This window comes from Thamnophis elegans, chromosome Z (assembly GCF_009769535.1).
Source record: "Thamnophis elegans isolate rThaEle1 chromosome Z, rThaEle1.pri, whole genome shotgun sequence".
Taxonomy (NCBI): Eukaryota; Metazoa; Chordata; class Lepidosauria; order Squamata; family Colubridae; genus Thamnophis; species Thamnophis elegans.
Window position 1 is genome coordinate 54,265,730 of NC_045558.1, and position 15,579 is coordinate 54,281,308.

General features: G+C 43.0%; 1 protein-coding gene across 1 annotated transcript; it reads right to left on the reverse strand.

Annotated features, from left to right (window-relative positions):
• Positions 1 to 6,040: 6,040 nt before the first annotated feature.
• LOC116521161 (protein NYNRIN-like) lies at positions 6,041 to 9,559 on the reverse strand. Its single transcript, XM_032235858.1, has one exon. The coding sequence runs from the start codon at positions 9,557 to 9,559 to the stop codon at positions 6,041 to 6,043; it is 3,519 nt and encodes a 1,172-aa protein (XP_032091749.1).
• Between the last annotated feature and the right edge of the window lie 6,020 nt (positions 9,560 to 15,579).

Consider the following 15,579-nt stretch of genomic DNA (forward strand, 5'->3'; position numbering starts at 1 on the left):
TTCTTTTCCTGGAGGAGGGCCGGATGTCAGCCTCTGCTTCGCTACTTGCTTTCGGCTGTCATTGAAATGGCAAGGGGAAGGCATGGTATTTGGGAGGGGGAAGTTTTAAATACAGGAGTGATTGTAGGAAAAGGGAGTTTTGTTCTCACCATCTACTGCGCATGCTGCAGATAGTGGATTTGCCCACCAAGGCCAACTGTCCGGTATACCAACCTGATGATGCTTTTCAAAGATGGAGCCCACATGACATTTGAGGGGTGTGTATTGGACTATGAGATGGGGTTAGCAGCGGGAGGGAATTTGGGTCACATATTAATATCTATGATTATGAGCGCTTTTGCCTCAGATCTTGCTTTGCTTAGCTGCTATCTACTCATAACCAGTAAAAGTACTCCTAATTCTGCAAAATGGAGTTGAGTGGTTTCTTTCTTGGTTACTGAGGGAGGCTGCCCTGACAATTAGTGACTAAAATGCAAACAATTAAGAAGATGAAATACTTGGGGATTTGGGTGTTGGCAAAGTGTTTACAATTAAAGATGATAATTATAATAAACTAATGACACAAATAAAGAAAGATTTAGAAAGTTGGAAAAATATTCAATTATCACTAATGGGGTGTAAAGCCACAGTTAAAATTAATATTTTACCAAGAATTTTATTTTTGTTGCAAGCCACAGCTGTAAATCCTGGTAAAAATTTTCAGAACCTAAATTTCCAGAAATTAAACAAACGAACATCTAGTTTCATCTGGCAAGGACGAAAAGCGAGGATTAAACTAAAGTCAATGCAAGACAGCAAGGAGAAAGGAGGCTTAGCATTACCAGAATGGGAGTTATATGCACAAGCAATAACACTAACATGGTTGAAGGACTGGATGGAGTTAAAAAATAAAAGAATCGTCACCTTAGAAGGTCATGATCTGCAAGTAGGTTGGCACATGTTCCTATGGGATGGTAAAAATAAAACGCACAAATACTTTCAAAAACATTTAATTAGAAATGCGCTATTGCAAAACTGACTCAAAACTTTCAAAAACCACTATGTGAAAATCCCAAATTGGCTATCCCCGACAGAAAGGATGCACCAAAAGTTTACTTAGAGATGTGAACTTAGAGACATTGCAAGCTGTTTTATTCACCACAAGATTTTCCTCATTTCTTTTATTTACAGTGTATGTTCCTCTACCAGCTTGTATAAACAATGCATTATAAACGCTAGCTGACTAGATTATGTGGGCTGAAGTAAAATACCAGATTCAATCCTCATTGTGATAGGAGATTTCAGCAGTGCTATCTTAAGCCAAGAACTATCAAAATTTCAGCACATCAACTGTCTCACTAGGGGCAAGAATACTTTAAACCACTGCTACACAACATGAAAATATGCTTAGCAATCTTTATCATGAGCAGCTGTGGGGCACTCTGATCATTGTATGATTCACCTTGTACCTGTTTATATACAAAATCTTAAAACTATAAAACCAACAATTAAATCAGTGAAGTCTTGGCCTGAGGAGGAAAAGCTAAAGCTACAGGCTTGCCTTGACTGCACTGATTGGATTGTTTTTGAAGATATCTCAACAGATTTGGATGAATTCATGGATACCGTAACATTATATGTTAGTTTTGGTGAAGACCTATGTGTGCTGACCAGAAACCTGTGAATATACAGTAACAACTAGCCTTGGTTCACAGCTAAACTCAAGCAGCTACATCATGCCAAAGAGGAAGCCTACAGGAAAGGAGATAGAAAGCTATACAATCCAGCCAGAAATGTATTAACAAGGGAGATCAGAGTAGCAAAAAGAAGCTACTCTGAAAATCTAAGGAATCAATTCTCAACAAATGAGCCTGTAGTAGAATTAAGAGACAATGAAGCCAAGCGATGCAATATAGGAAAAGTTTATTGAATGCGCAGGTTCAAACATGCCAAATCAAGCATCATAAGTTTGAACCCCGAAGGGTTCTTAAAGCCATACATTTATAGTGCACTTTACGTCATCATCTATAGAGGCAGTGTTTAAGCATATAAGGTAATGAGAGGAACCAAAAACTGTCTATACCAGATGGCCAACAGTTAGAATATACATGGTCAGCACCTTATAGATCATGGGTGTCATAAACAGGACACATCTTGCAAGATGACAGGAAACTCCCTGTCTGGGTCAACTTGTTCCCGGACGTGTAAAAATATATATTGCTCCTTCAGCAACTATCAGCAATTGTTTTCTGCTTAGTGGTGCAAAACCTTAACTTTAATCAGAGTCTTTGATATTAAACATGACCTGTAGAACTATGGATCATAATTGGGCCTTTTAGCCCACCTTAGTCCCCCCTTTGGGACTCATCTGACATATCCAGAAGAGTCACATACTCAGGTTCAGTGGATAATTCTCCCACTGGTTGCATTCTTTCGTATTCCCATAAGGCCATTACCTGTGCCGTTGCTTTCCGCTCTGCTACCAAGGACAAACTACTAGAAATAGTGCGTATAAAAATAGGTAAAACACAAGGAATTAATACACATCCTGCAGCGATTAAGCCTATTAAAGCAACTATAGCTTGTAAACCTGGTAATTTAGGAAACCAGGAACCAAAGGTTTCTTTAAAATTGAATCCTCGCCACACTTGGTCAGGATTATGAGTCAATTGACGCATTTCTGTAGTCAATTGTTTAACAACAGTTCCAGTTTCATCTATTTGCAGGCAACAATTAGAAAGATTAAACTTACCACATACGCCCCCTTCTTTCGCCAGCAAGTAATCTAAAGCTAAGCGATTCTGATACACTGCTGTCCTTATTTTATCTGTAGCTTCGGATATTATATTAAGGGCCTTATCAATACGTTGGCCCGCTAAATCTAGTACTGCTTGAAGGCGAATAATTCTATTTAGCATATAAATGGGTGTGCGATATCCATATGACCCATCTTCTGCCCACGTAGCCCTGCCGTACGTACATACAATTCTCTCCGAACTCCAAACATCACTGTCTTCCAAGGTGGCCCAATCCTTACAAAGGAAATTAGTAAAAACTGTATCAAGTTCTCGTTTCCTTCTAGTCTGTAGACCAACCTTCTCGTACAATGGGATCCCTAACACCTGGCGGGCTTTCATGGGTAACAAGAAGAATGAGGGCTTAATCCATCCTAAGATGCATGAACCAGACCAATCTCTAGGCAAAGTTTCATAAGCCAGCTTTCCACAAATCCAATACATAGCTTCTGGAGCTTTCCATAGGTTATCAATAGAGGAAGAATCTAGGTATGTCAAATAAGTCATATCAAAACGTGGGGGCTGAGTAATGTTAGCTGGCGAAGACCAGATACTATAGTCAGGATTCCAGGATCCTAGGCAAATCAAATCTCCGACATGAACTGATCCATTTCTTACGAAGCAATTTCTTCCTACCAGATTAGTGGACAAGGTCCATACAATCCCAGTAAACTCTTTCCTTGTTGTAATATTACCAGCATAGGAAAGATTGTTATATATTACAGGATCAGCTTCCATAGCTTCCCATGGCCACTGCTCTCCCATGTTAGTTCCTCCACAAACAAAGCAATTTTTAACAGTCAAGGTTTTAGCCACCTGTTCGGCCATTTCTATAAATAAATTATTTGCCTTGGTACTTATTGGTAGTGGGTCTTCTAATTTTTGCAAGGTATCATACACCGACCATCCGAGGGATTTTACTTCTCCGTCCTTAACCTTCTCAACTTTTATAGTCAGGTATGTTTTGGGGTCCAATCCTTTACCGTCAATTCCAAAGCCATACGTTACTATGGATGGGATGTTACGAGATACTTCCATTTGTATCATATTTCCATTGCCCCTTCTAAAGGAAGTTATATGGGTACATCCTTTATATCCGCCTCCTGTATAATCACAAACACACTGCCACCCAGTACATTGCACAGTGCCTGCACAAGGTAACCATTGGTTAGGATTACCATATTTCCAACTGTTCAATTTTTCACATAGATATTTATGATTATTTTTATAAGCATCAACCCAAGACTGATCCCCACAAGACACACTCCAGCCACTCTTAGTGGCGGCGCATGCATCAAACCACAGAATCAGGGGTTGTTTGCCTTGTTGCAATTGTACAGTATAATTAAGGAAATACAGCTTGCCATCTCCTTCCGGATCATTTGTAGCACTCACTTTGGGCAAACCTGTCCATAGGGTTACATTGAGGCGAACTGGAGTGTTGGGATTATAACATACAGTCTTTCCTTGTAAAGTACATAGGCTGTACATGGTTTTGTTATGCAGGCAATTCATTCTAGTGGATTGACATCCTTGAGGTAGCTGTGTATGATATACCAAGGTGTTAACAGTTCGCGTCCCTATTTTAGCTTTAGTAATGCAGGGTGCGCAATCGTCTGACCCACCCTTGGTTGCCGCAGTTGGTACCCGTTTAGTTCGAGTAGGGCTATCATTATTCCAATAGGGTTTGATGTCCCGTGAAGGTTCCCATAATACTTGACATAACCCACTCCATCCCAATGGTACGTTTTGGCTCTTTTTGTTATTACAAAGAAATAGTATATCTTCAGGGCTGTGTTCTGTAGTTCTGCAACAACTAGCCCACAAGGTTATATGAATCCAAAGGCACCTTGGGTCTCCATTATAGAGATCTTTCTGGGTTGCATTTTTACATAATTCGTAAATTCCTTTCCTCCATTCATCATTTTGGTTTCCACATGACCAGGCTAATCCCTTTTTAGCTAGTTTTGGTGTTACTTCTATTGTGATATCACATCCCTTATGGGTTGTTCTCCAATACTGGAATTCTCCTTTTTGAACTCCTCCTCCCTTGATACAAATGGTGCTTAGAGGTGGTCTATCCTGATAAAGGCCCACCTCTCTCTTATTTCTGCGTCTCTTAGCTTTTCCTCGTATAGTTACCCCAAATTCAATGGGACGCATTTGTACTATACATGCCCCTTGCCATCCCGATTTCAATTGTGATGGGGAAGTAATACGGGTCCAGCCCCAATAATGGGGGACTCCACAATCCAAAACTAGAGGTGGTTCTCCCCCCTTTTGTCGGGCTTTTATACACATTCCCTTTCGCATTAGATATCCCACATACGGGCATACCTCTGGGTTGGAAAAACCTCGAGACTGACAAGTAATTCTGGCAATCTTATCGAATAGGTCAGGGAGTTTGCAAGGGTGTGGTAGAACTCCATTCCAACAATTTGGAGAAAACATAATGGGGGTTGTCCCCTCCCCTTCCCTGGATCCGACATTATAAGATCGGATGATATGGGGTCTTTCCTCTGGGTTGCTCCACAATCCTAAGTTGCCCACATCAACAAGATTGCATTTGCTCCCAACACCGTATAACCATATCACTAATAGCGTAATAGACCAACCGAGCGGTATACCTTCGTGCATCCTGTTCGCACACATCGTGATCTCTCCAATCCTGTAATGCAAGCAAAACTGTAGGGGTTACTTTAAGTGTGTAGCATGCCGGGCCGGATCCAGTGATTAGATAGGGTGCCAACGCGTCTTCTATAATAACTATATCGCACTTAATGTTACAATAGCTATGCTGGACACAGTCAATACAGTGGGCACAGCAGCAGCATCCACATTTACAGGTACAGAACCAACACATATGGTTCGTAAAGGATGAAAGTAAATAAAGATTAGTATGCTGGTCCATTATTCTTCACCCGTGCGAAGAAAGTCAGCTTCCGGAGTGACTTAGCAAGGGTTCTCCACTGCTGACCTTTGGAAGATTCGCCAGGGGGAATGCTGCGCTGGCTCTCCGTCTTCCCTTCCAGGTGCGGGATCTGCTTCAGGTGCAGGATCGGCTTGGATTTCCCTTGAATGGTCTGTATGCAATTGTCCGTTAGCGAAGGGGACGCCAGCAAATGGCCACCAGTCAACCGCTCTCACCGTTCTGCCGATTGATCGTTGGACCGTCAGGTTGGCGTATTTCACAATACAAATAATGCACACAATGAAAGCAAGAATCACAATACCTATGGCAATACAACAAAGGATATAATTGGACTCTATTGACGAATCAATTTCAACTTCAACGGTTGGTCGCTGGGATGTGTGGTCCATTGTTTGTCAGCGGCTCTCTTTACTCGAGTCCAATGTATCCAGGTTTTAGATTCCGCAATCTTAACAGCAAGTGGAGATGTCATAATTACCTCATAAGGTCCCTTCCACCTCCCTTCTAATTGTTCCTTTTTCCAATGTTTTACCCAGACACGGTCCCCTGGCCTGAAGGAATGACATCTAGTTACCAATCTGGGAGGGGTCTGCTCTAATACATAATTCCTCAACTTTTCAACCTGTTTATTTAATTCCTGCACCATTTCCATGGCCCAAACTCCCCCCTTATGCCCCAAATCAGGCCATCCAGCCAAATTATGCCGTAATAACGTCGGAGGCCGACCAAACATCAACTCATATGGGGAGAGTCTATGTTGTCGTCTGGGAGCACTCCGAATCGCATATAACGCAAGGGGCAAAGCGTCGGGCCACTTTAAGTGTGTTTCCGCACAAATTTTGGTTATCTTTTCCTTCAAAGTCCTATTCATCCTTTCCACGGGAGAACCAGATTGTGGATGGAAAGAAGAATGGAAGCGCCATTTCACCCCTATAGCTTGTGCAATGGCTCGATTAATATGATGGACAAATTCCGGGCCATTGTCTGATGAAATAAAGGAGGGGTTGCCAAATCGAGGAATGATCTCCTTAAGTAAAACCTTTGCTACTTCCTGAGCCTTTTTCGTTCTAGTAGGGAACGCCTCTGGCCATCCTGTGTATAAATCCACAATAACTATCATAGCCCGATAAAACCCACTTCGCGGCATATCAGTAAAGTCAACCATGACTGTGTCCATAGGATAGTAGGCAATAGGTATAGTTCCCGGTGGAAGGGAAGGACCTTGCCTAGGATTAACTTTGGCACACGTTTCACAGGAAGATGCGACTTTTATCGCCATCCCTGCTAACCCATCTATATAGTAATCCCTCATAAGGGCGGATTCCAAAGCTGTTTTCCCCATATGGGTGGTTTCATGAGTGGAACGAACCAATTGCCATGCCACTGTAGAAGGCACGTATATTCTTCCATCTGGAAGAACATACCAGCCCTTATCGATGACCGCCATCAAATCGTTGACTGCCTTATCACATTCGGTTAAGGAATAGGAGGGTTGGATGTCTACTGGTATAACCCCTAAATCCATGGCAACATTAATATACATGTCTGGTAGAGGCTCATGACGCAATGCTGCAGCTCGTGCTTCAGCGTCTGCTGTCCTGTTCCCTACAACAATTCTATCATCACCCCGTTGATGACCTCTACAATGCATAACTGCCACCTTTTTTGGTTTTTGAACCGCATCTATCAATCTCTGAATTAAATAGCTATGTTGTATATATTTGCCAGCTGAATCCCTAAAGCCCCTTTCCTTGTACACCGCCCCATGAGCATGCAAAGTCAAAAAGGCGTATTTACTATCTGTCCATACATTCAAGCGTTCACCTTCAGCTCGTTCCAATGCCCGAATGAGGGCCCATAACTCTGCCACTTGTGCACTTTTTCCTGCTCCCAACGGTCCACTTTCAATTACCCCCTCATCATCAACAATGGCATAGCCTGCAACCCTCATCCCTTGGTGTATATAACTAGACCCATCGGTATACCAGTTATAATCCACCTGAGGCAAAGGTATGTCAGTTAAATCGGGTCGTGTGGAATAAACGGTTTCCAACACTTGTACACAATCATGTTCCACCTCTGTCTCCGTAGGCAAGAGAGTAGCAGGATTTAATGAGGTAGAAACCACCAGATGAACCTGGGGGTTTTCAATCATCATGGCTTGGTATTTGATGATTCGTTGGTTACTAATCCACAAATGGCCCTTCTGATCAAGAATTGCTTGAACAGAGTGTGGGGTGTGGACCTTAATTGGACAGGAAAAAGTGAGTTTATTACAATCTTGCAGCAATTCCGCAATGGCAGCTAAAGCTTTCAAACAATGCGGCCACCCTTGCGCCACAGCATCTAGCTGTTTTGACAGATATGCAACTGGTTGTTGCCACTGGCCGAGCTGCTGAGTCAATACTCCTAAAGCAACATTCTTACGCGTATCTACATACAAATTGAAGGGCTTACTCAGATTTGGCAGGGCCAAGGCCGGAGCTCTTAACAGAGCTTCTTTGATTGCATCAAAGGCTTGATCCTGCTCCTTTGTCCAAATAAAGGGGTCCGTTTTACTTCCTTTGGTAGACGAATACAGTGGAGCTGCCATTAGTGCGTAATTTGGAATCCAAATCCTACAAAAACCTGCCAAGCCTAGAAAACCTCTCAATTGTCTCCTATCGGTTGGCCTTGCCAGATTAAGCAACGCTTGCTTTCTCTCCGGGCCTAGTGCTCTTTGCCCTTGCATTATATCATAGCCTAAATAACGGACTTTTTGTTGGACTAACTGAGCCTTACTTCTGGATGCCCGATATCCACAATCTAACAATAAACACAACATACGTCTCGTATTTTCCCAACAACCATCCCGTGACTGTCCAGTAACCAGCACATCATCCACATATTGTAAAACCGAATCTCCTTGTTGGAAGGGGATAAAATATTGTAAATCCTTGGCCAACGCGGTTCCGAAGAGAGTTGGGGAATTTTTGAACCCCTGAGGTAACCTTGTCCAGGTATATTGGCTCCTGGTTCCAGTATACGGATTTTCCCATTCAAAAGCAAACAATGGCTGGCTAACAGGATGGATGGGGATAGTAAAGAAGGCATATTTTAAATCAATCACTGAAAACCATGTAGCATTAGGGGGGATGAGACTAAATAGAGTATATGGATTAGATACAGACGGGTGAATTGTGACTGTCCTATCATTAACTACGCGCAAATCTTGCACTGGTCTGAAAGACCCGTCTGGTTTTAGGATAGGCAGAATTGGGGTGTTCCATGGGGATTGAATAGGGACCAATACTCCAGCATCTAAGTATGTTAGAATACAGTCGTATATAGATAGGATGGCTTCCCTCCAATAGGGTCGTTGCTGCCCAATGTGAACAGGAGTTGCCAGGGGCTTCAATTCCACAATAATAGGGGGGTGATGTGCTGCAAACCCCGGAGGGTTATCCTCAGCCCATAGTCCTGGTACATCAAATTCCCTCCATACGTCCGAACATTCTTCCTCAGAAGTCCTAACCACCATCAACCTCCACATTTCATCCGGCCGGTGACTAACAGTGAGATACTGCTTTCCCTCATCAAAGGAAATAGTAGCTCCCAGCTTGCTCAACAAATCCCTTCCTAACAATGGGACAGGACATTCAGGTATATATAAGAACTCATGTTGAATTTCGGACCCCTTAAAAGTACAGGTGACTGGTTTTAAGACTTGACGTCCTACAACTTGTCCAGACACTCCTTGTACTTGAATTTGGTATGGACCAGGGGTAGTTATTGGGTTATTTATCACCGATCGTCCAGCCCCTGTGTCTACTAAAAAGGTAGTCTGTTGACCCCCAATATTCAAAGTAACCATTGGCTCGGGGGGAGTCTGCTCCAAGCCAGGTCCCCGTCAATCTGACCAACCAACTCCGGCTAGTCCAATACCCTCTACTCCTGCACCTACTTGAGCATTAAACCCTCTTCCTCTTGGACCCTGAGCCAGTTGCGACCCCCATCCACGACCTGGATGTCTGGGTGGCCCCCCTTGGCCTGTCATCATCCCTCGCCCAGTCATTCCTCGACCTGCCATATTGCGGCCCAGCGGGCGTCGCCCGGGCGGACCCCTAAACACTCCACGTCCCCTGAGAGCTAACCTCTTTGGACACTCTCTCTGCCAATGACCTTCAGATCCACAATGGGCACATTGATTTGGCCCTAAGCCTGCCCTTCCTCCCTGTAAGGCTAACGCCAACAACTCTGTCTTCTTATGCATACGGTCATCTTTGTCCTTTTTCTCAACCCTATCTCTATTAACATACACTTTTCTAGCCACCTCCACCAATTCAGTGGTGTTCTTTCCCAATGCTCCCTCTAACCTTTGCAATTTCTTACGAATGTCCAATGCACTTTGCGCAATAAATCTTTCATTCAACATCCTTACATTCTCTGGAGCCCTCGGGTCCATTTGAGTGTACAACTCATAAGCCTCAATCAACCTCTGAAGGAATGCCTCTGGACTCTCATCCGCTCCCTGCATAACCAACGAGGGCTTAGACAAATTCACAGGGGGCTTCCCTGCCTTCTTGAGAGCTGCCACTATCAAGGTTTGATACGTTTGTATCTTTGCCAGGTCACCGGCTACTTTGGGATCCCATCCAGGATCCCGTTCCGGTGCCTCTTCCAAAAGTTTCTGAGCCCTATCTGCTTCTGTATGGTATCGTTCTCTAAAAACCTCCCGCATTCCTGCTTTACATTTCTCTCTCTCTTCCGCTGTTAGCAACGTTGTTAACAGCTGTTGTATATCTCGCCAATTGGGGTTATGACTATGCATAATGGTTTGAAACAAATCCGTCATTTCCGTGGGCTTCACGGACAACGGACCAAAATGCTTCCGCCAATTCAATAGATCCGTAGTTGAAAAGGGGATATATTGAAAACAAGGGCGGTATTCAGGATCCCCCTGGGCATCCACTCCTACCTGTTGTTCCGAGACTCTTAATGGAAAGAGTCCTTCCTTTTTTTCTAATAACGTACTTTCCTCTTTCTCGGCTTTCGCCCTTTCCACCCCCAATCGTCTAGTTATTGGCCCTTCCCTCCTAATTCCCGTAGCCCCTAAACCACCCTCCTTGGGCTCTTTTCTCCTCACTGCCCCTCCTATTGCCTGGGGATCCCCTGTTCCCACAGCACTGTCGTTATCTCCACTGTCCGCTACAGCCGCAGCACCCATAGCCTGGGGCACAACAATGCCCACGGGTGCTGAGGCATAGGGAGGGGGAGGCCTGAAGAGTTCCTCTTCATCCTGGGCAAAAATCCTTTTCTTCTCTGACTCTTTTGTCTCTGAAGCTGCTATTTTTATGGTACGTCTGGGAGCTGACCTCAACTTCCCCTTTTCCTTCGGTCTCACCACACACAGGCGAACCATTTCAGCTTGGCACTGTAATAATTCATCAGCCTGTCCTGCAACAGCGTCTCCCCACTGATCTATATATGGAAACTGATTAGGATAGCGTTCTTCGTTTGCAGCAATTAACGAAGTTAAATCATCTATTATTTGGTTCTGAAATGTTCCTCCCATTGGCCATCCTATCCCCATATGTGGCCACTGATTCTGACACAAGTAAATAAGCCTATCCTTGGTCAATTTTGGGTAAGGGACTCTATATTCAGTGTGATTAAAATATGAGTCAAATCCTTTAATCATGCAGTCCAGCGGTGTGCTGGGTATGCTGCTACCCCCACCCATTCCTAACACACTACCAGCGACCTGAGGCCCCAGAAGCCGGAACTCAATGGCCACCTGCAGGAACTGCGCTGGTTTAACCACCCACACAACCTATACGGACTTCATTAGGAACGCCGTCCCGAGTCCAGGGGGGTGATCAGGCCCCCTCTTCTATCTTCAAACGAGATAGGTACAATACAATTAGTAAGATACTCGCCTGAGACGTCTTCTCCCCACGGATCCTGGCCAGGAAACACCACAGCTCCTTTCCTAAGTTTGCAGGGTTCTTGGGCTCACAATGCGTGCTCCCCTGGACGTGATCGGGCTGCTGCTACCAGCTCCCTGGGCAAAAGAAGGCCCGCGGCGCCTGGAAGGCAAGGAGCAGCAGCCCCACACCCCAACGGGGCAAAGTGGCCCTCAGCAAAATATTGCCTTAGCTTCTCTGTCCCATCTGAAGGGTGCCAGAAAATGTAGTAGAATTAAGAGACAATGAAGCCAAGCGATGCAATATAGGAAAAGTTTATTGAATGCGCAGGTTCAAACATGCCAAATCAAGCATCATAAGTTTGAACCCCGAAGGGTTCTTAAAGCCATACATTTATAGTGCACTTTATGTCATCATCTATAGAGGCAGTGTTTAAGCATATAAGGTAATGAGAGGAACCAAAAACTGTCTATGCCAGATGGCCAACAGTTAGAATATACATGGTCAGCACCTTATAGATCATGGGTGTCATAAACAGGACACATCTTGCAAGATGACAGGAAACTCCCTGTCTGGGTCGACTTGTTCCCGGACGTGTAAAAATATATATTGCTCCTTCAGCAACTATCAGCAATTGTTTTCTGCTTAGTGGTGCAAAACCTTAACTTTAATCAGAGTCTTTGATATTAAACATGACCTGTAGAACTATGGATCATAATTGGGCCTTTTAGCCCACCTTAAGCCAGCAAATATGTGGAAAACTCTTTAAAATATCACTGAAGGAAATCGACAACTGGCAGTTGACCTGAATGTTTTCTATAGGTTTTACTGTAGGTTTGAGAGGAAACCACTATCACCTATCTCCACTATCTCCATCTCAGATACAACAACAACAACCAAGCCTCCTACACATCACTTTGGGGCCCCATCTCTGGTGATTACTGAAAATGATATGCAAGGTCTATTTAACAGACAAAAGCTTGGAAATTTACCAGGTCCAGACAAGATAACTCCTTCTTGCTTGAAAGCTTGTGCTGACTAATTGCTTCCCATCTTCACCCGTATCTTTAATAAATCACTAGAGATGTGCTATGTTCTTTTTTGCTTCAAATGCTCTACTATATCCCAATTCTGAAGAAACCCTCCATCAAGAAACTCAATGACTATAGACTTGTTGCTTTGACATCCATAGTTATGAAAACATTTGAAATGTTAGTGCTGGCCTATCTGAAAACCATCACAGATCCGCTGTTAGACCCGTTACAATTTGCCTACCGAGCAAATAGATCAGCAGATGATGCTGTTAATATGGCTCTGCATTACATCCTACAACAGTGACCGGACCAAGTGCCCAAAACGTGTGAGTGTGCCCGAACCCCCAAATGCAATGTGTGTGCAGCCTCAGTGCATGCGCATGCACCCCCACATGCACCTTTCCCCCATGCATGCGTGGCAGAGACCCAAAGACCAGCTGGCTGGTGGGAGGCACACATGGATGCGTGGCAGGGCTGAGTTGCGTCGATGGCTCGTGTGCCCACAGAGAGGGTGCTGTGTGCCACCTCTGGTATGCATGCCATAGGTTCGCTATCATAGTCCTACAACATCTTCAATCTCCAAAGACCTATACAAGAGTCCTTTTTGTAGACTTCAGCTCAGCATTCAAAACCATTATTCCAGATAATTAATTAAATCAGCTAAACTTGTAAGTGGATCATAAGCTTTCTAACAGACAGGAAGTAGCAGGTGAAGCTAGGCAAAATCATTTCAGATACCTGTATAATTAGCACAGGGGGCGCCCAGGGCTGTGTGCTCCCTCCACTTCTCTCTCTATACCAATGACTGCATTTCAAAGGATCCTTCTATTAAAGTACTTAAGTTTGCAAACAGTGATTGGTCTCATTCGAGATAATGATGAATCTGCATATAGACAGGAGGTTGAACAATTAGCCTTGTGGTGTGCTTGGAACTGAGCACACCCCAAATTGTACAAATCACAGTAGATTTTAGGAGAAACCCTCCTATTCTATCACCTCTTACAATACTAGACAATACAGTATCTGTGGTGACACAGTGATTAGAATGCAGTACTGTAGTACTTCAGGCTACTTCTATTGAACTGCTAGTTGCCAGGAGTTCAGCAGTTCAATTCTCCCCCGCTCAAGGCTGATTCAGCCTTCCATTGTTCCGAGGTCAGTAAAATGAGGACCCAGATTGTTGGGGGCAATATGCTGACTCTGTAAATCACTTAGAGAAGGCAATAAAGCACTGTGAATTGATATTTAATAGCCATTACTATTGCTATCAACAGTAGAGACCTTCAAGTTTCTAGATTCTATAATATCTCAAGACTTAAAATGGATACCTAACACAAAAGCATCATAAAAAAGCACAACAAAGAATGTTCTTCTTGTGCCAATCCAGAAAGCTCAGGATGCTCAAGGAGCTGCTGATATAGTTTTACAAAAGTATTATTGAGTCTGTCATCTGCACCTCTATAACTGTCTGGTTTAGCATTTTGACCAAACAAGACAGAAACAGACTTTAGCAGGTAATTAGAACTGCAGAAAAAACCATTGCTACCATTCTGTCTTCCATTGAGAACCTGTAAAGCCAGAAAGACGACTGTGAAAATATCTACAGACCTCTTGCATCCTGGATATAAACTATTTCAACTTCTACCTCAAATTGATGTTATAGGGCATGTCAGAACAACTAGGCACATTTTCCCCCATGCTATCACTCTACTAAACATTTAATTCCACAACATTGTCAAACTATCTACTAAGGCTATATTATATTCTTCTTCTCATCTTTCCTATTGTCTATTACCGATTACCTATCTCCTTATATTCTTTTGACTATAACTTTGTTGCTTCTTTCTTATGAATTATTTTGTTTACTTAGTATCCTGGTATGATTTATGTTGATTGCTTATTTAGTACCCTACAATTATGACTAAGTGTTGTATCTTATGATTTATGATGAATGTATTTTTATGATGACTATGATTTATCACTTATTGCTTGCATGTACACTGAGAGATTATGCACCAGATACAAATTCCTTCTGTGTCCAATCACACTTGGCCAATAAAGAATTCTATTCTAAAACCTCCAGTATTGAAGCAAGTCATTTCACTGATTAATTGTTCTCACTATCAGGAAATTTCTCCTTAGTTCTAGATTGCTTGTCTCCTTGATTGGTTTCCATCCGTTGTTTCTTGTCTTTCCTGTAGGTGCTTTCAATAATAGATTGACTCCTCTTCTTTGTGTCAGCCTCTTAAATATTGGAACACTGCTATCATATCATCCCTTGTTCTTCTTTTTATTAAAGCAGACATAGCTAATTCCTTACAACTGTTCTTCGTATGTTTACGTGCAGAAAGGTTTTGAATCCAGTGCAAATGCACCCAGCAGCTCATGAATAAATTTTGATTGTGTTTATTTTATCTGGAATTATTCCTTAATATGAAGTGCTGCCAATGAATTTCCCCAAATCCTTTTTCTATTAAAAAAAAAAACACTGCCAATGAGTTGTTAGAGTATTTGGCTATTTAAACAAAGTCTACGATAAGAATAGAAGGGGAGAGTAACAGATGTGAGAAGCAGAATGAAAGATAGCAGCATTGTAATCAGCAAAGAAAGTCACAGGAAAAAAGTCCTCATCTGTCCAGCTGCAAGAACCAGAATGGGAGGGGGTGAAGAGAAAATATTTTATGAAAATAATTGTGTATGTAGGATTTTGTGTAGTTTTAAAGGTCAAGGGAGCCTTAAAAGTTAGGAGTAAAAATGTAAAAACAAAATGGGAGGGGCAGTAACAGCCAAGCTTTATCTTTGATACTTCTGCTTTTGACTTGGATTCAGAACCATGATGCAATGGAATGTGGGAAACAGGCCAAACTTGAAACTTCTCAGCTGGGACAAGCAGGGCCTTTTTATGGAAATGAATTGCTGTCTTTTGAAAAGAT

Excerpts from the sequence above, each read along its gene's own strand:
- LOC116521161 (XM_032235858.1), bottom strand. The coding sequence starts at position 9,559 with ATGGTTACTTTGAATATTGGGGGTCAACAGACTACCTTTTTAGTAGAC.